This window comes from Phacochoerus africanus, chromosome 1, assembly GCF_016906955.1.
Source record: "Phacochoerus africanus isolate WHEZ1 chromosome 1, ROS_Pafr_v1, whole genome shotgun sequence".
In the NCBI taxonomy this organism is placed as follows: domain Eukaryota; kingdom Metazoa; phylum Chordata; class Mammalia; order Artiodactyla; family Suidae; genus Phacochoerus; species Phacochoerus africanus.
Window position 1 is genome coordinate 151,897,275 of NC_062544.1, and position 25,847 is coordinate 151,923,121.

General features: G+C 46.7%; 1 protein-coding gene across 1 annotated transcript; it reads right to left on the bottom strand.

Moving 5' to 3' along the window:
• Positions 1-3,779: 3,779 nt before the first annotated feature.
• On the bottom strand, positions 3,780-25,570 carry ISY1 (ISY1 splicing factor homolog). The gene is made up of 11 exons (XM_047782181.1): positions 25,350-25,570; positions 23,153-23,175; positions 22,239-22,290; positions 21,188-21,253; positions 20,019-20,061; positions 14,748-14,860; positions 12,899-13,016; positions 9,271-9,393; positions 5,921-6,039; positions 4,762-4,848; positions 3,780-4,437 (listed from the first exon to the last, which is right to left on the bottom strand). Exons 1-11 carry the CDS (start codon positions 25,350-25,352, stop codon positions 4,330-4,332), a joined length of 855 nt encoding a protein of 284 aa, XP_047638137.1. The 5' UTR covers positions 25,353-25,570; the 3' UTR covers positions 3,780-4,329.
• Between the last annotated feature and the right edge of the window lie 277 nt (positions 25,571-25,847).

A 25,847-nucleotide genomic window follows, 5' to 3' on the forward strand; every position in this document is an offset into this window, starting at 1 on the left:
CAGAGAAAAATCCACACCCTTCCCATAGCTTAAGGAGACCACAGAGAGCAAGTCCACCAGGACCAGTAGTGCCCCAGGATCCTGACCAGCTTTACTAGCCAGGTGGGAAGAGAATGGACCAGGACACAAAGGCAGACTGATAGAGAAGGTGAAGGGTTACTGAACTTCACTGCCATGGGAAACACCCAAATGAAAGGAGCCCCCAAGTGCCATGGAAACGCAGATCTAGGAGGCCAGCTTTGTTAGATCAGATTGGAGCCACAGGACACACATCCCTTCAAGTAGACTGGAGGATAGTTAGTGGAGACTTCCACATGCTGGGTTGTCTCTGGGGAGGGGGACAGGTTAAAGCCCAGGACCCCACAAAGCAATGTGTGCCTCAAGCTGCAAATGGCCACCTGCAGCACGGAAAAGTGGGTCCAGGAGACAGGATGGGCTGAGGTCCCACCAACAGGAGGCAGGGGGAGAGGAAGGAAGAAGATTGGGCAGCTGTGGGTACACCGGACAAGCAGCTGGCTAGCAGAAGTGGCCTTTCCACTGGTCTGGCCTGGAACTGGCTAGGGGTTGGTGGAAGGGGGAGGTTGGTCTAGGTATAGCTTATGCCAGAAAACCCAGCCACTATTTGCATTTGTGGGGTGATGGAATTGTTCTAAAACTGGACTGTCATGAGCGTTGCATGGTTCAGGAGATTTATTAAGATATTAAGTTGTACACCTAAAATAGGTTTTTGTGGCATGTAAAGTATATGTCAGTAATGCTGTTTAAAAAAAAAAAAAATCTGCATTTCTTCTCTTTGGTGGTAAATTCCTGAATAGCACAGTGACATTTTAACTGAAATTGAATTATGCTTGTTTGAAATGGAATAATTAAAAAATGTTGGTGTCTCAATGCCCAATATTTCAAATAATGCACATGCCAAATTTTTTTAAATGTGCCAAGAATTTAACATTCTTAAAGCTAATGGTGGTTGGGCTGAATGAATTTTCAGTTTGTGCTACTGCCACATGGTGGCATCATCCTAGCTGCCATAAAAATGGAAGCAGGGGCTGTGACCCCAGCGCTCAGGATCAGAACTCCTCCAAGTGGTGAGAATTCTTGCCTCTTCTTCCTTTCTCTTTTCTCCCTTACTTCCCTTCCTTCCTTCCTTCTCTCTTTTCCTTTCCTTCTGCAGTCATTATTTAAGTACACAGCCTCTAACAATACTATCTGAGTTTTATTTGGCAGAGCCGGAGCTAGTGCTCAAAAAGTGACACCAATCGGAAATAAAGGTGAAAAACACCACGAAGACCAGACACCAGCCATGAATGACATCCTGTGATCTTAATACAGAAGAGGGCTTGCTGTAAAAAATTAAAAGCAGCAAGAATGCAAAACTATGCCACAGCAATTACAGACTGAGGGGGCCTGGCTGCTGCTGGCTGGGCTGGAGAGGCTCCTGGGGTGGGGAGGAGGCAGCCCCAGTTTGCCTGGTGGCCAGAGAAATGTCAGACATCCCGCTGGCTCTCCCAGAGCCCCCAAATGCCTAACCATGGGCCAAAGAAGCCCCGATTCATCCAACAGTGCCAGGTTCATGCTGGAGACTCGACTGGAAATACAGGGTCACTGGACTCTCAGCACCCCGACCCCAACATCCACCAGCCCCAGGGTGCCCTCCCACTCACTGCCACCCACCCGAGGTGCAATGCCCTCCCCTGGAGGATTGCCCTGTCTTCCTCCCCTCAGCTTCCAGTTGGCCCCCAGCCCCCTATCCCCATCAAGCAGGCCTGCCAGGGACAGACGCAGGGGACACCCACTCACCTCCCCTGCCTCACACCTGCCAGTCTTCAGAGTCCTACCAGCCTGGCAGAGGGACCTGGGAGCACAGCTTATCTTCCTGGGACAGAAACTCTGGCTCCGTGATGCAGAAAAGCCCTATAGGAGACCTTCCCTCTATAGCACAAGAGGGTGAAGCAGAACAGCAGTCATGAGAGAGCCTGGGGGGCAGGGGCAGCCACCACAGCAGACCAGTCTGCTCTTTAGCCCAAGCTACTGCTGCCTCAACTACTGGAAGCAGGGTACCCCCCACCCCCATCCCAGCCTCTCCTGGAGCTTTGGAGGACTAGGTGAGTTGCTGATGTTGCAGAGGATGGGGTGGGGGTAGGTTGATCTGTGAGGAAACAAAACTGGCCCCTTTGCCTCTTGATGCCTTTTAATCTTATCCTTGTTTATAAATTGCCTAAGAGCCAGGGGTCAGAGTGCAGGAGGCTGGGAGTGCTGGGGAGGGCACTATGAGGCCCGGATGGGGCTTGTGTGCCGAGTATTAAGGCACAAGAGAAGATGGCTGTTCTAGACTCACAGCAGGGCCCGTGGGGTGGAAAGTCTATGGACACATCTGTAAGCAGAGTTGCCATTTTGGAAACTGCAGGCAGAGCCAAAGCAAATTTAAACCATGAAACAGATTTCATCAAAGTTTCCCGAGACTGGTTCTGGTGCCTCTGAGCATGACTTGGGCCAAAGTGACGGCATCTCTACAAGTGGCCACACCAGCCAAGTCACTCCCTGTTGTTCTAGGCCCCAGGTGGGAGCCCTGCAGAGATGTCCATCTGGGCCCCAGGCAAACTGCCAGCACCTGCAGCAGAAAGGAGCCTTGGGTTGGGCCCATCTCTGCCAGGGACACCTGTGTGTTCTCAGGAAACTGCTTCTCTCTCAGAGCCTGGCTTCCTCAGATGCGGGACACTGACTCCAGTACTGCCTACCTCCCTTCTCAGGAAGCCCCTTGAGGCCTCAGGGTGTGGCGGGGGTGGGGATCGGGGAGGCAGTGCAGGGGGTGTCTATAAACTTAAGGGCTGGGGCAGGGGCTCCTGTTTCTGACTTGGGCCCCACGGGGAGAAGCCTGCTGGGCTCCACTGCCAGAGTCAGGAAGTCCTGGAGCCTGGATGTTCCAGATGGGCTGCTCTCCAGGCACCTGCCACCATCTTTGCAGGGACGAGAAAGTCCTGCTGTATGAATGGCCTGCTCTCCCTGAAGGCGAGGAGACCTTGGAAGAAAAGCCCATGCCCAGGCCGGTCTGAGCCAGGCTCCCACGACCCCAGGGGCTCGGACCTGGGCGAGGCTGTCCCTCCCTTGCCTCTGCCCACCCCAGGGGACTGCCCAGACCTGAGTAAACTCAGAGGGCACCAGGCCCACTCCTGGACTCTGTGACGGGATGCCAAGGCCGGGGCCCAGAGGACCTGCCCAGAGTCCCCACTGAGTTCACTCCTGAGCCCCTCTCTGGGTGCTGGGTCCCCAGGCTGAGTCCAACCCTGCCTGGCCCCCAGGGCTCCCCAAGGTCAAGCCTTGACCCTGCCCGGCTCCCTGCACACACAACTGCCCAGCGGCTCAGCCAAGGGGCCCCTCCAGCCCTTCCTCACAGAAGCCAGGACATTAGGGGCCCTGCCCCAGACAAACCCAGGACCCCTCCTGAGCCTGGGGAGCTGCCCATGCACCCTGCCCAGAGCTGCGGCCTCTGCTGGGGGTTCTCCGCACCGGGAAGGAGACTCAGCAGGGATGGTGACTTTGGACTCCTGGGCATCTGTGGTGCATGTCCCACAAGCCAGTGCTGCAGCCCTGATGTGCAGCTGTGAGTACAGGGGCCCTGCCACCTCCTCAGGTCCCAGGTGGGCTGAGACTGGTCCCAGCCCTCCCACACCCAATTGCAAGTTTCCGGACCCCCATCCCCTGTGGGGACTATGAACTTCACATCCCAGTGCAGCCGTGGCTTCAGGACAGGCCGCCCAGGGAACAGACCTCAGACATGGAGGTTTCCCTTTAATACAAAAACCTTTAATAAAAAAGCTCTCTGCAGGACCAGTCCTAAACAGAAGTAGCAAACTCAAGTTCCCACCACCTGGGCAGGAAGCAAGGCCAGCAGAGGGAGCCCAGAGGCAACCTGCCAGCTGTGACATATGGGATGTGGGCTCAGGGCTCACACAGCTGCTCATTCTTCAACAGGAATCACAAATACGCCTTTTTAGGAAAAGCTGCATTTTTCAGTAGTGGACACTAAATGATCATTCCCCCAACAAATAGCAGTAGGTGGCTACTGAGACATTCACAGGCTGCCAGGGAGCAGGCTGTCTTACCCAAGATAGAAATAAGTGGGTTCGCACACTTGCAAAACACTAGAAGGAGGCAATGTGGATGCCTTCAGCCCACAGAAAGCCCACCAGGGGCATGGGGCAGTTATTGGAAAGGGACAAAGGAGGCGAGATGCAAAAGGAAGCCTCCGGTGCCACCTGCCAAAGGTTAACATGGGCTGGAGGAACCAAGACCCCCAGCACATCACAGCCCTTTGGACAGCCAAGCTCGGGCCTAGTACCCCAGCAGTCTTTTGGCCTCTTCGCTCTGGGCCTGTAGGGTCTCGCTGGCGTACTTCTGGAGGAGTTCCATCTTCTTCCTCCGCACGAGCGCCTCCTCGATCTGTGGACAAAAATAGCCAGGGGTTCAGGCAACGCTCCCAGTCAGGCCCTCACCACCCCACCACTCAACCCCAGGCCAGCCAGAAGGGCATCCACCCAGGAGCCCAACACCCCGGGCGGTGATGAGACTCCCTCTCTCCCACTGGAAGCATGGGAACAGCAAGTGAGAGCCTGCCTCTTGTGGACTCCATGCCCTGTTCTCAGCCCAATGACCAGTGCTGCACGGCCAGAAGCCAGGGCCACCCTAACGACGAGGAAGGACTAAGAAGAGCACTGAACGCTCCGGGGCCCGTAGGAGGACAGGCAGCTCGTAGCCCGGACCTACCTCCTGCTGTGATGGCACTGGGACGTGGGCGATGAACTTCTGCTGCCCGTCCTCCCCTCCTTTCTCCTGGCTGCCTTCCTCATCGGACTGCAAAAAGAGGAAGAGAAGCCACGGGGCACATCGTTAATGAAAGGCTGGCACTACTAGAAGATGCGCTACTCTCACCATCCTGCACTGTTTTAAGAATCAACAATGAACAAACCACAATGCTGGAGAGGGTGTAGAGAAAAGGGAACCCTCCTCCACTGTTGGTGGGAGTGTAAATTGGTACAACCACTATGGAAAATAGTATGGAGGTACCTCAGAAAACTAAATACAGGACTATCATATGACCCAGCAATCGTACTCTTAGTCATCTATCTTTTATTGAAGAAGATACATGCACCGCTATGTTCACTGCAGCACTATTCACAATAGCCAAGACATGGAAACAACCTAAATGTCCACTGACAGATGAAGAGATTAAGAAGATGTGGTATATATACACAATGGAATACTACTCGGTCATAAAAAAAAGAACAAAAGAATGCCATTTGCAGCAACATGGATGGAACCAGAGACTCTCATACTAAGTGAAGTCAGAAAGAAAAAAACAAATACCATATAAGATCACTTATACCTGCAATCTAATATACAGACAAATGAGCCCATCTATAGTAAAGAAACAAACTCATGGACTTGGAGAACAGACTTGTGGTTGCCAAAGTGGGTGGAGAGGGAGTGGAATGGACTGGACGTTTGGGGTTAGTAAATTCAAACTATTCAATTTAGAGTGGATAGGAAATGAGATCCTGCTGTACAGCACAGGGAACTATATCTAGTCACTTGTGCTGGACATGGAACATGATGGAGGATAATGTGAGAAAAGGAATGTATATATATTATGCATTCTGTAAATCCATCTCCAGCCAGTTCAGGAGGGCCTCTCCCTGAGAGGCCAGTAAGCCATCCTGGTGTGAAGCCCAGGTACAAGGGGCTGGCCCAGCCGTTCCTCTCTGGAACCCTCCCTATGATCCCAGGAGGTGACCTTCATCCCCAAGGTCCAGGGGAGGAAGGAGAAAGGAGCAGAGCAGAATCTGGGTGCCAAGATTCCTCCTACCCCCTCCCCAACGGCACAGAGAAGGCAGTGAGCACCCAAGGCTGAGCTCTCCATGCATACCTCCTCCTCTGGAACGGCATAGATGTTGACCTCCTCTTCCTCTTCCTCCTCCTCCTTTTCTCCTCTTGCCAGCCGGGCCTCTCTCTCTGCTTTCCACTTTTCCACTAGTTCGGCTCTGACTGCAGACAAGGGAGCAGAGGTGTTACGTACTCTGGCTTCTAAGAAAGCTTTAAACAGCATGCAGGCCAAAGCCAACACAACCCCTCTGCAAAGGGTCTAGGTGGTGGGAACCCCACCTGAGGGCAGTGCAGTCTCACAGCAGCTGCAGGGCAGCTTTTAGGGGACACACCCAGATCCTCTCCATGCATGACCCCAAGTGGCTTCCTGCCAGGCCCAGTGGAAATGGAACCCGTGGATAGCATACTGGCCAAGAGCTCCGACTCCTGACCTCTTGCTTCCTGTCCCTGATCAGTGCCTGTTCAGTGCAGCACTCAGGGACAAGTACCAACTGACCCTTCACGGCCTTGTCACCGAGCTTCTAGAGTGTCGGTGAAAGGCTGAACGTGCTGCTGGGACAATTGCCCTGCCCTACACTGATGGCCCATTAGCCACGTAGCAGATCTAAGGCTGCCTAAGTGGGCATTTCACGATTTCAAAGCAGACCGGGGAGTTCCTGCAGTGGCACAGCTGGTTAAGGATCCGGCCTTGTCTCTGCTGAGGCAGAGTAAGCCGCTGGCCTGGAACAGTGTGTTAAGGATTCAGCATTGCCACAGCTATGGCACAGGTGGCAACTGTAGCTCCGATTCAATCCCTGGCTCAGGAACTTTCATATGCTGGAGTTCAGCTGCAAAAGAAAAAAGGGGGTGGAGGCAGGCTGGTTTGAGGAGGACTCTAGACAGGGGACTCCTGGTGGACAGGGACTAGGTCCAATGCTGAGCCTATATTTCCCCCACTACTGCTTCCATCCCAGCATGACCCTGCCTGCCTCAGGGACACCAGTTAGTTCACTATCAGACCACATACACTAAAGGCCAAAACAAGCAAACTCCTTTCTGGCACAAAGCACTATTTAAAAACACGTTTTCAGGGAGTTCCCGCTGTGGCTCAGTGGTAGGGAACCTGACTAATATCCCTGAGGATGTGAGTTTGATCCCTGGCCTCACTCAGTGGGTTAAGGATCAGGGATTGCCACAAGCTTCAGTGTAGGTCACAGATATGGCTCAAGTCCTGCGCTGCTGTGGCTGTGGTGAAGGCCAGCAGCTGCAGCTCCAATTTGACCCCTAACCTGGGAACTTCCACATGCCACAGGTATAGCCCTAAAAAGCAAAAACAAAACAAAAATTGTGACCATGGGTCAATATCCAGTCCAACATCTATAAACAGCTCATATAGCTCAAACTACCAATTAAAAAATGGGCAGAAGAGGAGTTCCTCATATGGCACAATGGGTTAAGTATCCAGCTTTGCTGCAGCTATGGTGTAGGTCACAGCTGCAGCTCAGACTCCACCCCGGCCCATTCCTTCCATATGCCAAGGGTGCAAGGGTGCAGCTGAAAAATTAAAAAAAAAAAAAGGTAGAAGAACGGAATAGACATTTTCCAAAGAGGTAATGAAGATGGCCAATAAGCACTGAAAAAATGCTCAACATCACTAATCATTGGGGAAATAAAAATCAAAACCACAATAAGATCACTTCACACATGTCAGAATGGCTATTATCAAATAGAACACAAATAACAAAATTGGGTGAGAATGTCAAGAAAAGGGGAACCTTGTATACTGTTGCTGGGAATGGAAATTGATGCAGCCACTGTGAAAAACAGGAGGGAAGTTTCTCAAAAAACTAAAAATAGGAGTTCCCATCATGATTCAGCAGTTAATAAATCCAACTAGTATCCATGAGGACACACATTTGATCCCTGGCCTCACCCCGGTGTTGCCGTGAGCTGTGGTGCAGGTCGCAGATGCAGCTCGGATACTGCATTGCTATGGCGGTGGCGTAGGCCCTCAGCTACAGCTCTGATTCACACCCTAGCTTGGGAACCTCCGTTTTATGCCATGGGTGTGGCTCCAAAAAGACAAAACAAACAAACAAAAAACAAAACCACCTAAAAACAGAACTATCATATGACCCAGCAATTCCACTCCTGGTATTTTTCCAAAGAATACAAAAACATTAATTTGAAAAGATATATGCACGCCCTAAGTTTACTGCAGCATTATTTACAATAGCTAAGATACGGAAGCAACAAAAACGTCCATCAACAGATGAATGGATAAGGATGTAGTATGTGCGTGTGTATAGGTGTATATTTAAACAAACACATATACACACAATGGATTTACTACTCAACCATAAAAAAGAGTGAAATTTTGCCATTTGGAGCAATATGGATGAACTTGGAGGATATTACGCAAAACGGAATGAGCCAGCTAGACAAAGACAAATACTATATGACTTATCTATTAACTATAAATGGAGAACATAACTTTTAAAAATCATGAATCATGGAGTTCCCATCAAAGTTCAGCAGTAACAAAATCAACTAGGATCCATGAGGATACAGGTTCGATCCCTGGCCTCACTTGGTGGGGGTCAAGGATCTGGAGTTGCTATGAGCTGCAGTGTAGGTCACAGATGAGGCTTGGATCCTTTGTTGCTGTGGCTGTGGCAGAGGCTGGCAGCTGTAGCTCTGATTCAACCCCTAGTCTGGGAACTTCCATGTGCCATGAGTGCGGCCCTAAAAAGCAAAAAAAAAAAAAAAAATTTTTGAGTCACTATATTGTACACCTATATTGTACACTTTCAAGGCCATGAGTGTGGTCCTAAAAAGCAAGAAAAAAAAAAAATTTTGAGTCACTATATTGTACACCTATATTGTACACTTTCAAAGCCATGAATGTGGTCCTAAAAAGCAAAAAAAAAAAAATTGTGAGTCACTATATTGTACACCTATATTGTACACTTTTAAAGCCATGAGTGCGGCCCTAAAAAGCAAAAAAAAAAAAAAAATTGCGAGTCACTGTATTGTACACCTATATTGTACACTTTTAAAGCCCTAATGAAGAATTAAAAAATAAATAGGAGTTCCCATCGTGGCACAGTGGAAATGACTAGGAACCATGAGGTTACGGGTTTGACCCCTGGCCTCAGTGGGTCAAGGATCTGGCGTTGCCATGAGTCGTGGTGCAGATGGCAGACGAGGCTCAGATCCCACGTTGCTGTGGCTGTGGTGTAGGCCGACAGCCATAACTCCGATTCCACCCCTAGCCTGGGAACCCCCTATGCTGCAGGGGCGGCCCTAAAAAGCAAAAATAAATAAATAAATAAATAAATAAAAACCTGTCTTCAAAGGAGAGAAAAGAAACCAGATGCCACCTGTAATGAAATGAAATGCATGTAGACCTACGTTTCTTTTCATATTCTTGTTCCAAAGGCACAATAACACCATCGTCTTCATCTAGGTAACCGTAATATTCAAAATCAATGGCCTTCATGAGCTCAGCACGTGTCTTTCTTGGAGGAGGAAGAGCTAAAAGAAAGGGCACCAATTAGCTGAATTCCCAGCCACAACCACACTCCACCTTCCCCCAATTCAGTGTCACAAGGCACACAGAAGGTGTGGTTGTGAAAATATCACAAGGAGGTGCTTCTCTAGACTAGTAATGGGATTCTACACGTGGTACCACCCTTTTCAAAACAGTGTTAAAATCTTTGACCCCATTAGTTCATTTTGAAGGAATTGATCCTAATTTAAAAAAAACAGGAGTTCCCGTCGTGGCGCAGTGGTTAACGAATCCGACTAGGAACCATGAGGTTGCGGGTTCGGTCCCTGCCCTTGCTCAGTGGGTTAACCATCCGGCGTTGCCGTGAGCTGTGGTGTAGGTTGCAGACACGGCTCGGATCCCGCGTTGCTGTGCCTATGGCGTAGGCCGGTGGCTACAGCTCCGATTAGACCCCTAGCCTGGGAACCGCCATATGCCACGGGAGCGGCCCAAGAAACGGCAAAAAGACAAAAAAAAAAAAAAAAACAGGAAAGCTGGCAAAGGCTGCTGGATAGATGATGTGAGTCAGAGTTATTCATACTGTACTGTAGTGAGAACATGAACACCTCAGGTCCGTGAACCAAAAGACATGAATGGGGCCTCCTGCAGACCTGGGGGTGCTGTTCCACAGGCTGCTCTGGCAGTTTCGGGAAACTGCTATGTTTCATGAAAAAATATTAAGAATATAGATAAAACAAACAAACAAAAAACTACAAGCAAAAAAGATAAATGAGAAAGTCCTGAAGAAAATACTTTACAGAGTTCCCATTGTGGCTCAGCAGGTTCGGAACCCTACCTAGTGTCTGTGAAGATGCAGGTTCAATCCCTGGCCTCGCTCAGTGGTTTAAGGATTGGGCATTGCTGTGAGCTGTGGTGTAGGTCACAGATGCGGCTTGGAGCTGGTGTTACCATGGCTGTGACATAAACCTTCAGCTGCAGTTCTGATTCAACCCCTAGCCCAGGAACTTACATATACTGCAGATGCGGCTGTAAAGAAAATACTTTCAGACTAATAATTACTCTTTACAATATTCAGTAATTCTTGAAACTCAAAAGAGAAATGACAACCCAATAGATTGGTTGCAGAACAAAAGCTAATAATTTAAGAAGAAAAAATTTATACGTAAGAAAATTTCAACTAGTAATTGAATTACCAATTTCATTAATAATCAGGGAAATAAAAAATAAAAATACATTGTTTCAAGCACCACACAGCAAAAATTTCAAAATTATGAAAACCTAGAAATAAACAAAGTCAGCCAAAGGAGGAAGTGACACAAAGTATGGTTAATCCATAACACTCTTCCAAGCTTCACATGCATGCAGAGATCTGAGGACTGTGGGAAGATTTCAGCAGGTGGGGGAAAGCCTATTTCAGGAGGCTCCTCCCATCACCCCATGTGGTAATGAGAATGCAGTCCACTCCCCACCACCCTGAGGGGTGGTCCCCAAGGGAGCTACACCACTCAGGATGGGACTGAAACAAGGCAGCCTCAGAAAATCGCACACATTCCTTCTGCTCATAGGATGGAGCTCCGAGCCAAAGCCAACCAGGCTCAATTCTGGGATTCTGCTTCAACTGCTTCAGGAAAAAAATCTGTTACTGAAACAGCACAAAATGGAAGTCCACGATGGACAACTTGCCACCCTAAGTGGGGAGCAAGACAAACAAAAAAGCTCACAGAATGGAAGTTAAAATTGCAACATGGAGGAAGTTCCCCTGTGGCACAGGTTAAGAATCTAGCATTGCTGCAGCTATGGTATAAGCTGCATCTGCTTGTGGGTTTAATCCCTGACATGAGGATGTTGTTTTGATCCCTGGCCTCGCTCAGTGGGTTAAGGATCTGGCATTGCTGTGACTGCGGCGGAGGGCGGCGGCTTAGTTCCAATTTGACCCCTAGCCTGGGAACTTCCATATGCCATGAGTGTGGCCCTAAAAAGCAAAAAAAAAAAAAAAAAAATTAGGCTTTTCTGCCTAAAGTGAACTGGGTTGAGTCAGTTTATATATAATGATGCATAATTTAGTTGATGAACTAGACATGGCAGTGAACGGAAAAGGCCTGGAAGGGAACATTACAAATGGGTTGTAATGGTGACAGTTCATCACAAGCAGGACACTGGGAGAGGGGTCAAGAGGACTATGCTACTATTTAAAACACAAGAGTTAAGACTAATGGGTACTTTCTTATTAAAAAAAAACTATGACTGAATAAATTAAATTTAGAAACAATGTAAGTGTAGGGAAAAAAAGAAATATATACAGCACAACCTCATTTAGGGCCTTAAAAAAGAGGAAAGGAAGACACCCCAACATGTCAACAATCATCATCTGTAAGTTGTGAAAATGTGGGTGTTTCTTCTGATTTTCTGTATTTTACTTCTCTGTAATAAAATTATATTGCTTTCGTAATGAACGGCATGGTATTTAAACTCTGAATTATTTTAAGCTATGTTAATGATGCACACAAGATCAGTTAGGCATAATGAATTTAAGAATAAGCAGGGCTCAATGGAGGCGGAACCCTATTTTTAAACAAACAGGAAAAGTGGAAGGAAAGACCAGACGGCAACAGCCTGAGGAACACTGCTATCCTCCTCTCAGCTCTTCACACTCCTATAAGATGTTAGGCTGCTTTGCAAAAAGTCAAACTAAAATACATGAAATTCTAGACCAGCAGCTTCCGACTGCACGTCGGGAGGCTGAGGCCCCGTGAAGCCCCTGGCCCAGGGTGAAGGCAGGGGCAGTGAGGGTGCCCGGCTTGGGTCCACTTTCCCCTACTTGTACAAACTGGGCTTCGGCCCACCTTACATTTGTTCCTCGTCTGGTTTTTCAGCTAAACGAGTAGCTACAACAAAGACCTGATCCAATGAACTTGAGAGCAGCCCCAATAAATGTGGGAACTACAAACCAAGCAACCCCTCAGTCAGACTGAGATGGGTGTGCAGAGTGTGGAGTTGGCACCAGTCAACTCTGGGTTCACTCCCGCCCCAATGCATGCCCTGGGCTTGTGACTGTGATTCCTGGTGCTTATTTAAAGTTTCTCAGAGTTCTCATCATGGCGCAGTGGTTAATGAATCCGACTAGGAACCATGAGGTTGTGGGTTCGATCCCTGGCCTTGCTCAGTGGGTTAAGGATCCGGCGTTAACACCTGTTAACACAGCTATGAGCTGTGGTGTAGGGTACAGATGTGGCTCGGATCGCACGTTGCTGTGGCTCTGGTGTAGGCCGGTGGCTATAGCTCCGATTCAACCCCTAACCTGGGAACCTCCATATGCCATGGGAAGCGGCCCTAGAAAAGGCAAAAAGACAAAAAAAATAAATAAAAATAAAGTTTCTCTATAAAATCTGTGAACAATAATCCTCTGATACTATGGGGCTATTGGGTGTCCAAGAAATGTTACAAGAGAAGTGGCCAGCTCATGGCATGTCTACTGTGACAACCACCACCATGCACTCCTGGCTAAGACCCTCACCAATACCAGCTACTTACGTTCCTTCTCAAACAGTTCTCTGACACCAGGCAAATCTTTCGCTGCTCCAAAGTACTTGTAACCTCGATTTCCTGGGACTTCTTTCCCTTCATGATCCAGCATTTTAGGGCCAACTTTCTTATTGGGAAGGAAAAAGAGAAAATGGATCTGATCCTTAAACCCACTATTTCCATATTTGCAAATACATTTTAAGATAATAACACTAAAGGTGGAAAAAAACAAATTTACATGAAAAATACTTACTTTATCTCTTAAAAATCAACCTAAAGACCTAATAGAGAATGATTTAAGTAAATTATAGCATATTCATGGCTGGAATATATTCTATACCTTAAAAAAGATGGTCCAGGAGTTCCCATCATGGCTAAGCAGTTAACAAACCCAACTAGTATCCATAAGGACATGGGTTTGAACCCTGGCCTCGCTCAGTGAGTTAAGGATCTGGCGTTGCTATGAGCTTGGTGTAGATTGCAGATGTGGCTCAGATCCTGTGTTGCTGTGGCTGTGGTATAGGCTGGCGGCTACAGCTCCAATTGGACCCCTAGCCTGGGAACCTCCATATGCCATGGGTGTAGCCATAAAAAGACAAAAAAAAACAAACAAAAAAAAACAAACAAAAAAAACCCGATGGGTCACTGCTGCGGCACTGGTTTGAATCCTGGCCCAGGAACTTCCACATGCTCCAGGCACAGCAAAAAAAAAAAAAGAAAGAAAGAAAGAAAGAAAGAAAAAAAAAGCCCAAAAAACAAACAAAAAAAGATTCTAGAAGGAAATACATAAAAATGTTAATGTTGATTCTGGAAGGCGAAACTTGAGAATATCTTACATATTAGTTTTATAACGCTTCCAGGAGGGCCAATAAACTCCTGCACAACTTACAGCATCTGACAGGAAGCAAAATCACCACCAAGAGCTACTGAAGATGTGAGATGAGAGAGGTCCTAGCCCAGTGCCTAGAAGAGAACAAGTGCTCAAGGAATAGGAGTGCCTTTCCTTCTGCAACAGAAGGAACAATGACCTCAATTTTATGCCAGGCACTCAAGCGAGAATTATGGTTTTGTCACAGACTGTCATAGAGGTGACAAAACCAACATGGAGAAAAACCAAATATAGTTGTTACAGAACATTTTATAGTCCACTGACTAGATGCTACTTGGTCAAATGACCAGAGGTAGATCTCTTCACAAATGGGGAAATGTAGTAGGCCCTGGGGCAGCATCTTTCAAAGGTGAGACCCACTTGGTGGGTCATGAAATCCATTAAGGGGTCACAATCATCAATCTTTAAAAAATTAAAATAAAACAGAATAGAAAATATCCAAGTGTATCAACACATTCCAAGTATTTTTAGCACATATTTGTGTGTACTGGTTTGTGATACAGTGACTCTGTGTTTGAGTGTTTTATAATGGGTCATGGTCCTAAAGACTTGACAGTCACTGTTCTAGAATTTTGCATTTAAAGAATCTAAAGAAAAAAAAAGAATGGGAGTGTCCCCAAGGCCCCCTCAAGTAAAGAAGCTGACAACAGTTGTTTCAATTCTCAAGGAATTTAGAGAAGAATGTGAGGGGTCAAGGTCATTTCAAACAAGAGGCCCAGAAAGACTGAGCAGCTTACCCTGGAACATCGGGCCAGTAAACTTTCTGAGGCCTGTGCTGTGGAGCTTCAAGCACCACTGGGCCTGTGCCTTCATGTTTCCTGTCCACGTGTAACAGGCGCTTTCAGCCTTTCATTTCTCAAGTGCCTCCCTGGGCAGGCCCGCTGGGATGCAAAGTGAGAAAGGACCCACTCTACCTGCAGAAGTCTCCTCAGCTCAACCCAAAGGCCATGGGGGTGGCAGCTTACTTACTCCATAATCAGGACCACCCAGCTCCTTGATCCGGACCTCCCAGTGTCCTTTCTCTCTTAGCAGCTTGTTAATTTCATCATTCAGGTCACGAATTCGGAATTCACCTAAACCAGCTAGAAAACAAAAACATCCTATCATTTCCTGAAAATACCATTTAATGTCATACCCTTAGAAGTGAAAATCGAAGTTCCTCATTGTCACTCAGGGAGTTAAGAACCTAACTAGTATCCACTAGGATGTGGGTTTGATCCCTGGCCTCACTCGGTGGGTTAAGGATCTGCGTTGCTGTGAGCTGCAGCATAGGTCACAGACACAGCTCAGATCTGGTGTTGCTGTGGCTGTGCTGCAGGCCTCAGCTGCAGCTCCAGTTTGACTCCTGGCCTGGGAACTTTCATATGCCTCGGATGCAGCCTTAAAAAAAAAAAAAAAAAAAAGGTGATTATCAACACCTACAAAGGTGGAGTTCTCATCATGGCTCAGCAGAAATGAATCTGACTGGTATCCATGAGAATGCAGGTTCAATCCCTGGCCTTGCTCAGTGGGTTAAGGATCCGACATTGCTGTGAGCTGTGGTGTAGGTCGCAGACACGGCTCAGATCTGGTGTTGCTGTAGCTATGGTGTAGGCCAGCGGCTACAGCTTCAATTCAACTCCTAGCCTGGACCTCCATATGCTGTGAGTGCAGCCCTAAAAGGGGGGGGGGGGACACCTACAAAGGTGCACAACACAAAAAATACCCTTGCAAATTATGAGAAAAACCATCCACACCAAAATCACGAAAGGTCAAGAATGATGAACAACGGTTCCCAGCAGCTCTGAAGGGGAAAAAAATCTTAGAAAAAAATTTCAAAAAAAAAGGCGGGGGGGGGGGGGGGGAGTATTTGCAAAGAAAAATAAAAAATTCCATCTGATTACCAAAAAAAAAAAAAAAAATTCATCCTCACCAGAAACCAAAAAAATTACAAACTAAAGCAACCCTGCAGTTCTACTTTACACCACCACTAAAACTGCAAAATCTGAGATGGCGGCACTCAGCATCCAAGGCCAGCAAAGATGCAGGGAGGGCAGCATAAGCACTCCTGTACATAGGAACACCTTTTGATAAAGATGATCGCCTAAGAATTAAGCCTTAGAAATGGATTGATTGATTAATTTTCTTCCTTTCAATGTGTTAAGATCTAGTAACTCAAATTCACTATTGTTTCTCTTTTTCATTTTTTTAAAATTAAAGTACAGTTGATTTACAATGTTGTGTCAATTTCTGCTCTACAGCAAAGTGACCCAGTCATACATACGTACATACACATCTTGGGACTAATTTACCTTTTTTTTTTTTCTTTTTGCCTTTTGAGGACTGCTCCCGAGGCATATGAAGGTTCCCAGGCTAGGGGTCGAATCGGAGTTGTAGCCACAGGCCTACGCCAGAGCCACAGCAATGTGGGATCCAAGCCGTGTCTGCGACCTACACCACAGCTCACGGCAACACTGGATCCTAAACCTACTGAGCAAGGCTAGGGATCGAACCCGCAACTCATGGTTCCTGGTCCGATTTCTTAACCACTGATCCACGGTGGGAACTCCTTAAGGGACTAATTTAAAGGGATGAGCACAGGGGAGTTTGCTGAGGTCTTTGGCGGCCAAGAGCCTGGAGCAGCTAGGACGTTCCACCAGAGGAGGGAGGATGGTTAATGAATCCTGACATGCTGAAGTGAGCATTGCGCAGCTTTCATAAGGGAGAGCTCCCCCCTTCTCCAGTGCACTGCCTCTGTACCTATGCCTAGTCAGGTGGCCACAACTGTGTGCCCTTATCTCTAGACTTATTCTATCCATTGGTCTGTGTGTCTATTTTTCACCAATACCACATTATCTTGAATACTTTTAGCTTTGCCTTAAATCTTGAAATTAGGTGTTATGAAAACTACTATTTTGTTCTCTTTCAAAACTTTTTTGGCTTGGAGTTCCCACTGTGGCTCAGCGGAAACGAACCCAACTAGTATCCCTGAAGATGCAGGTTAATCCCTGGCTCAGTAGATTAAAAGATCTGGTGTTGCTGTGAGCTGTGGTGTAGGTCACAGACACAGCTTGGATCTGGTGTTGCTGTGACTGTGGCACAGGTTGGCAGCTACAGTTCCAAATCCCTAGCCTAGGAACCATATGCCATAGATGCGGCACTTAAAGAGACCAAAAAAAAAAAAAAAAAAGTTTTGGCTATTCTAGTTCCTTTGCCTTTCCATTTAAATTTTAGAAACAGCAGTTCCCATCATGGCTCAGCAGTAACAAGCCCAACTAGAATCCATGAGGACTCAGATTCAATTCCTAGCTTTGCTGGGTGGGCTAAGGATCTGACATTCCTGTGAGCTGTGGTATAGGTCACAGATGCGGCTCAGATCCTGCATTGCTGTGGCTGTGGTATGGGTCAGCAGCTGTAGCTCAGATTCAGTCCCTAGCCTAGGAACCTCTATGTCATGGGTACAACCCTTAAAAAAAAAAAAAGAAAATTACGTCATGCTTTTCTTCCTTTCCAATCTTTGCAGCTTTTATTTCTTTTTTGCTTTACTGCACTAATTAGAAATTCCAGTACTTTTTTTTTTTTTTTTGGTCTTTTTGCCCTTTCTAGGGCTGCACCCGCGGCATGCAGAGGTTCCCAGGCTAGGGGTCTAATTGGAGCTATAGCCACCGGCCTATGCCAGAGCCACAGCAACTCGGGATCCAAGCCTCGTCTGTGACCTACACCACAGCTCACGGCAACGCCAGATCCTTAACTCACTGAGCAAGGCCAGGGATTGAACCTGCAACCTCATGGTTCCTAGTCAGATTCATTAACCACTGCACCACGACGGGAACTCCAAATTCCAGTACAATATTGAAGACATGAAAATGGGTATCTCCACCTTGTTCCTGATCTTAGGAGAAAAGCAGGTAATCTTTCAGCATTAAGTATGATGCTGGGCTGTGTTCTTGGTAGAAGTGCTTTATCAGGGAAAAAAGCTCCCCTTTATTCCCAGTTAGCTGAGAGTTTTTATGAATGAATGATAAATTTTGTCAAATACTTTATCTACTGAGACGATATGGTTTTTCTTCTTTAGAATAATGATATAGTGAATTATATTAATTTTTGAATGCTGAATCATCCATGCATTCCCAGGATAAATCCTAAATGGTTGTGATATATTATCCTTCTTATAAATTGCTGGATTTGATTTGCTATTTTTTTTTTTTTCTTTTGAGGGTCATACCTGTGGCATGTGCAGGTTTCCAGGCTAGGGGTAGCCCACACTAGAGCTACAGCTGCCAGCCTAGGCCATGACCACAGCAAAGCAGGATCCGAGCTACATCTGTGCCCTACACCACAGCTCATGGCAATGCCAGATGCTTAACCCACTAAGCGAGGCAAGGGATAGAACCTGCAAACTCATGGTGCCTAATCGGATTTGTTTCCACTGTGCCATGATGGAAACTCCTTGATTTGCTAATGTTCTTTTGAGATTTTTATGCCTATACTCATTAAGGAATATTAGTCTGTAGTTTTCTTGCAATGTTTTTCTGATTTTAGTATCAAGTTAACACATACCAAAATTTACAGAGAATTTCCTGGTGGCCTAGCAGTTAAGGACCTGGTGTTGTCACTGCTGTAGCTCAGGTCACTGATGTGGCACAGGTTTGAGCCCTGGCCTGGGAATTCCAACATGCCAAGCGCGTAGACAAAAAGAAAAAAGAAAAAAAAAAAAGTATTTTGAAATAAATTAGGAAGTGTTCATTCTTCAGCCTTCTGGAAGAAACTGTGTAGAAGTGATATTCTTTATGTCTGGTAGTACTGACCAGTGAAGCCATCTGGGCCTAGAATCTTCTTTGTTAAAAGGCTTAACTATGAATTCAATTTCTTTTGTAAATAAAGGTTCACTCAGGTTATCTATTTCTTCTTGAACAGCAGCACAACTAAAGCTCTGGGTCAGAAAACTCTTCCGAGAATGCTTAGCAGCATCCCGGGCCTCTACCCATAGATGTCAGCAGCACCTCCAGACAGGGGCAAGTGTCGCTGGGGGCAAAAGTGACGGTGATTAAGAACTACTTCTCTTGGGGGCTCCCACTGTGGCTCAGGGGGTTACGAATCCAACTAGTATCTGGGAGGATGTGGGTTTGATCCCTGGTCTTGCTCAGTGGGTTAAGGATCTGACCCTGCCGTGAGCTGTGGTGTAGGTTGCAGATGATGTGGCTGTGGCAAAGGCCGGGAGTGCAGCTTCAATTCAACCCCTAGCCTGGGAACTTACGTATGCCACAGGTGCAGCCCTAAAAAGCAAAAACCAAACCAAACCAAACACCACTTCTCTTAAGTGAGCTTTGGTAGTGTGTGTCTTTCAAAGAGTGGCCCATTTGATCTAAGTTGTTAAGGGCCTAAAGTTGTGTGTAATATTCCTTTATCCTCTTAAGGGCTAAAGAATCTGCAGCGATGTTCCCAATTTCATTCTCTTTGGACATGCTCATATGGACGTTCCCAGGCTAAGGGTTGAATCAGAGCTACATCTGCCGGCCTACACCACAGCCATGCCAAATCCAAGCCATGTCTTTGATCTACACCACAGTTCAGTTCATGGCAAGGCCGGATCCTTGACCCACTGAGTGAGGCCCGGGATTGAACCCGCATCCTCATAGATACTAGCCAGATTCATTTCTGCTCCGCCACAACGGGAACTCCCCAATATCATTCTTAATGTTAGTAATCTGTGTCTTCTTTTATTCTTGATCAGTATGACTGTAAGTTTATCAATTTTACTGATCTTTTTAAAGAATCAGTTTATGATTTATTTTTTCTATTCATTTTTTGTATTCAATTTAATTGACTTCTACTCTTTTTATTTCCTTGCTTCTGTTTACTTTGGATTTAATTTGCTCTTCCTTTTTAGTTTATTAAGTAAAAGCTTAGATCACTGATTTGAGACTTATTTTCTATTCTTTTAATGCTAGAAATTTACATCTAAGCAGTGCTTTAGCTGCATACCATACTTTTTTTTTTGTCTTTTTTAGTGCTGTACCCATGGGATATGGAGGTTCCTAGGCTAGGGGTCAAATTGGAGCTACTGTGGTCTTTTTTTGCTAGAGTGTTCTTATAAATATCAACTAAGTCAAATTAATAGTACTGATGGTACTGTTCAATTCTATGTCCTTCATGATTTTCTATCTACTCGTTCTCATGATTATCAAGAGAGGAGGTTGAAGTCCCCAAATCTAATTGTGGATTTGAAAATCAAGCACTTTAAAGAGAAGGCTAGCTTACCATTCTGAATTTGAGCCACTTTTTTAGAGATCTCTCCAATGATCTGTGAAAAAAATAAAGGCAATAAATTTTTATGACTTTTGAATATGTCTGAAAGCATAAGAAAACTATAATTCAAAATTACTAATTAAAAAAATTTTTTTGTTGTTGTTGTTGTTACTGTTGTTGTTGCTATTTCTTGGGCCACTCCCACGGCATATGGAGGTTCCCAGGCTAGGGGTTGAATCGGAGCCGTAGCCACCAGCCTATGCCAGAGCCACAGCAACGAGGGATCTGAGCCGCGTCTGCAACCTACACCACAGCTCACGCAACGCTGGATCGTTAACCCACTGAGCAAGGGCAGGGACTGAACCCGCAACCTCATGGTTCCTAGTCGGATTCGTTAACCACTGCGCCATGACGGGAACTCCTAAAAAATCTTTTTTTTTTTTGGTCTTTTTAAGGACACGCCCACAGCATAGGGAGGTACCCAAGCTAGAGGTCCAATTGGAGCTACAGCTGCTGGCCCATACCATAGCCACAGCAACGCCAGATCCTTGACCCGCTGATCGAGGCCAGGGATCGAACCCACAACCTCATGGTTCCCAGTCAGATTTGTTTCCACTGCGCCATGATAGAAACTCCATTAATTAAAAATGCTTTAAAATAGATTGGAGTTCCCGTTGTGGCTCAGTGGTTAACGAATCTGACTAGGAACCATGAGGTTGCGGGTTCGATCCCTGGCCTTCCTCAGGGGGTTTGGGATCTGGCATTGCCATGAGCTGTGGTGTAGGTCAAAGACGCAGCTTGGATCCCGAGTTGCTGTGGCTCTGGCATAGGCTGGTGGCTACAGCTCCGATTCGACCCCTAGCCTGGGAAACTCCATATGCCACGGGAACGGCCCAAGAAATGGCAAAAAGACCAAAAAAAAAAGTCAACAAGGACCTCCGGTATAGTACAGGGAAGTATTTTGTAACAACCTACAAGGGAAAAGAATCTGAAAAAAATACATATATATTTATGTGTATGTGTAACTGAATGCACTCCTGAAATGAATACACTGTAAATAAATCATGCTTCAATAAAAAAATTTAAAAATTCCTAGATTCCTGGTTTAAGAATCATATAGATTATAAAAAGCAATCAGAGACTTTTGACTTCTATGAAGATCAGGTTTACCCACAAAGTACCTGTCGTCTCCACTTCTCAGCTTTGGGTAGTTCAGTACACTCTGAGGCGAGGAAGGGTCTTCGCTCCTAAGGGAAAGCAAAATACATATGCTGCAATTGAAATGTATGAAATTACAAGCTTCTTGCAGCATTCACAACTGATTCAGGCCTGAAGCCTAAAACGTCTAACAGTCTAAAGACACTTGAAGTTTCAGTTCCAGATGAACTTCATCACACCTTAAACCCCATTCTGAAATCTCTGCTTAGGAAACACTAGGCAGGCACAAACATTTATTGCATGGTATCTGGTACAGGGAGCTGCTGGAAATGACTTAAAATCTAAAACACCTCCCCTTGAGCAGTGGGTGGGTTAATCCAAGTATATCTCTTACAATCAGCCCTCAGTATTCAAGGTTCCTCTGCATGCACCAACCACAAACCATGTTACACTGTCGTACTTACTACTGACAAATATCCATGTATAAATGGACCCACACAGCTGAAACCCACGTTGTTCAGGGTCAACTGTTACAGAAAGACAGCTAAGTACACACACTAGGTGATATCCATTTCAGGGCATATTTACACCAGCTTAAGAAATGACAGCTAGCAGTGTTTAGAACATACAAATATGTGTGCATGCGCATGTGTCCGTGCATGTGCATACAGGTCTATGTGCAGGCATATGTATATTTTAAAGAGAAAAGGGGACTATTCAAAGAATGGTATGTGTCACCCCAACCTGGCTGAGTCTCCATGAGTTGGGGTCACTTACTGGTCCCAACTTAGTGCTGCTCCCCACCGCACACCCACTTCCTACTATTCAATGTTAGACAGGGCTGAGACAATACAGAAACCCAGTCAACACACGACATTGGAGAGAGCAGTATAAGCAGCTAGACCATCACATTGCCCCAACACAGCCACACCTGGGACTCTAGTGGACAGGCTCCTAAGGTACAGGGAAACACATAAGATACAAGAAGATGTGGAGTCTGAAGTCTGCACACGAGGGAGTTTTACCACACTTGTCCTTGACGCCTTCAAAGTCACGAGGAAGATTTAAACTGACCTTTACTTTTCCCTCTTCCAGCTGAGCTTGGCGAAATCTTGCCAAGGCCGTCCTACCGGGAATAGAGAAGACTCTGTTAGATCCTGCTCACATATTTCTTATCCCAAAGTTCCTGGATGGTTAAATCTGCTCATCACCATACAGAATGTTACTCAGAGTGTGTGTGTGTGTATGTATGTGTGTGCATATATATATATATTTTTTAATTGAGAAACCACAGAGAAGCTATGGGTTTCCATGCTCCTAAGAGTCAGGTCTATAAGGATTTGTATTTCTGAATACCCAAGTGTCTATTTACCTACACTGTATCATAAGGACTGTGGGAAACAACCTATCAGATCACTGTGGTGACCAACACATTCAGGTGTTGAAAGACTAATACTATGGGGTGTTGCAGCTGGCACTCTTAAAGTCCCTGCACCACCCAGGTGAGCAAATGTTCATCCAGTTTAAGTTCCAGGAGCTGTCAGAGCACTATGGGGTGGAGTTCCCACTGTGGCACGGTGGGTCAAGCACCTACTTTTGACACAGCTGTGGCATAGGTCAAAGCTGCAGCTTGGATTCGATCCCTGGCCTGGGAACTTCCATATGCCACAGGTGCGGCCTCAAAAAAGAAAACACTACAGGGGAGTTCCCTGGTGGCCTAGTAATTAAAGACTCAGCTTTGTCATTGCTGTGGCTCAGGTTACTGCTGTAGGAAGGAGTCAGTCTCTGACCTGGGAACTGCATGCCAAGAGCACAGCCAAAAAAAAAAGAAAACACTATAGGGAAAATGAATGGGCAAATATATGAATACTACTGCAACACCTGTAGAAAAAGGAACATATACCAAAAGACCATAGGAAAAAAGGGCTCTGTGGTGGTAATTAATTAAGCCGCATAAAATTCACAGACAAAATCAAGTTGACACTTACATGGCCTTTTCCGCGTTTCGGGCCTAAAAGGAGAGAGGAGGGAAGAAAAATGCCCATGTTTGAAAGAGCTTTTTTTTTTTTTTCATTTCCTTTTTATATAAGTTTCACAAGGATACTACTTTAGATAAGTCACAAGCAGAACATGTGAACTAGTACAGTAACAAGAGCAAAAATCATACGTCCAAGTCCTGCTGAGGCTGCCCCCTCTACCTAAAATCTTTACTCCTCCACTGTCCCCACCCCCTTGGCTCTAGCTAACTTCTACTCATCCTTCAGAATTCACCTATGTCATCACCATCCCAGACAATTCTCCCATGACACCTTTTTTCCTTCTTCCTCTCTGTCTGGATTCACACCTATCATGTACTTTCCACCCAGAATCACATGTCTGTCCCCTGCCAGTGGAATTTGTGAAGGAAAGACTGGCTTTTAAAAGGGAGATTTAGGAGTTCCCGCAGTGGTGTAACGGAAACGAATCCAACTAGGAACCACGAGGCTTCGGGTTCGATCCCTGGCCTCGTTTCAGGTTAAGGACCCCTTGCTGCCACGAGGTGTGGTGTAGGTCACAGACATGGGTTGGATCCTGTGTTGCTGTGGCTGTGGCATAGACTGGCAATTGTAGCTCCGATTTGACCCCTACCCTGGGAACCTCCATATGCCAGAGGTGCGGCCCTAAAAAGCAAAACAAAATAAAATAAAATAAAAATAAAAGTGAATATTATGTAAATACCGCTTCACCAATGTCAAGTCAATTATCCTTGAAACACATTGTCAGGCAGGGGCATATGTTTTCTCGGTTGTATTTTAAGTAGAAGGTGGACTTGCTGAGTCAAGGACTTGAGTTTTACTCCTGGCTCTTCCACTTACCATCCCTGAGAAACTGCCTCTGTAAGCCTCAGTTTCCCCATCTTTATAGCAGGGACCATACCTCTTACCTCACAGAGCTGTCATGATGATTTAATAAGTAACTGAAGACATCAGGCATGCAGTTTATTTTATTTTTAAATGGAGCTTCAGCTGCCAGCCTATGCCACAGCAACTCAGGATCCAAAGCGAGGTCTGTGACCTGCACCACAGTTCATGGCAATGCCGAATCCCAGATCCACTGAGTAAGGCCAGGGATTGAACCCAAATCCTCACGGATACTAGTCGGATTTGTTTCCACTGCATCACAATGAGAACTCCCCGGCATGCAGTTTGTAGATGCTCAGCAAAAGTGAGATCGATTTAAATCTTTCTGACCCTCTCTTTCACGGGATAGAGAAACAAATTTGGCAAATGCTTATATATAAAAGTGAACACATATCTACTAAGGGATAAAACTGAGAGGCTGTCCCAGGAGAAGCCATCATCTTGAAGGCTGAGGCTGTCCTCTACCAAATTCATTAAAGCCTACACATTCTAAGTATTTAATTCAGTGTTTCTCCACAATGACTCCATGCTTAAAAAAACAGCATGCTGGGTACTAGAATTTTGGTCATGGTTCTTGCTTTTACGGGAACTCATAGGAACTTCCACCTCAAAACAATGTATGATGTGATGAGGGCTTGTACAACCGCAAATGTGAAGGTGTGATGAGGGCAGTTACAGAAAATACCCAACCACTCCTGAAGCCAGAAACATCCAGGCCCAGGGATCCTTCTCCCGGGCTAGGGAAAGGAGAGCGGGAATGCCCCAGGATTGTCAGAGTTCAGAAACGAAGCTCGAGGCTGAGCCGGCCAGCAGGAACCAGCAGTACGGGACATGTCGTCCAAAGCCTGGGGAACAGAAAGGGCTGCTTTTGCCCTAAGGATTCACAACCTCCTGCAACGACACTATGCAGCGCTCTTTTCGTTCCTGAGCGCGGACGACGCGCCAAGGTACCGAGTGAGACGTTAACTAAGCTACGGTGAAAGACCCTGTGCTCTGGGAGTGTCTATCCAGTCGGAGAGACACACAGCAAACGGCATGGGGCCGGCCTGGCGCCTGCCCAGCCTCGGTTTTCCCGATGAGTAACTACAGCGCTCCACACCGGCTGCGGACGACAGGGCGGTTGTCGAGGTCCAGTTTCCCCCAACTTGTGAGCGAAGACGAGACGGGAAGGGACTCCCGGCGTCACAGCCGCGGAGCTGGAGGACGCAGGCGGGCCGCCGGAGAGCCCCAGGCCGGGCACCCTCACGGCCTACCGCTCTCTCCCCTTACTCCCAACCCTACTCACCATGATGCGAGAGAGAGCGCCGCCTTTGGGCCCAGCTGCCCCAACCCACGTAGATTCACCTCGAGACGCGCGGCTAACAGGAACCGGACTTTAGTTGAATGCACCACCAGTTTCTCTATCGGACGGAAAAATGGAAAGGACCGGAAGTGAGCGACCGGAAGCAAAACTGAGAATTGGCCTGGGGAGGGGGAGGAAATGAACGCGCACTCCCCTAGACAGCCTCACCATGGCGTTTGGACGGCGCACCAAAAGGACGTTGGCAGAACTGCGCTTGCGCAATGTGACTGACGTGGCTGGTCCACTGGCTTTGCTCTCGCGATAAAACGCGAGATTTCTCGCAGTAACTGTTGCAACTTCGGATCTCGCTCTGCATTTGCGTCTAAGGAGGTGCGGGCTTTCGAACGCCGCAGTAGTTACGCGTCCCGCGGACCCTGTCTGATTCTGAAAGAACAGACACACCGTGTGCGGGCCTCGTCAACTCCTGCCCGCCTCTCTGGC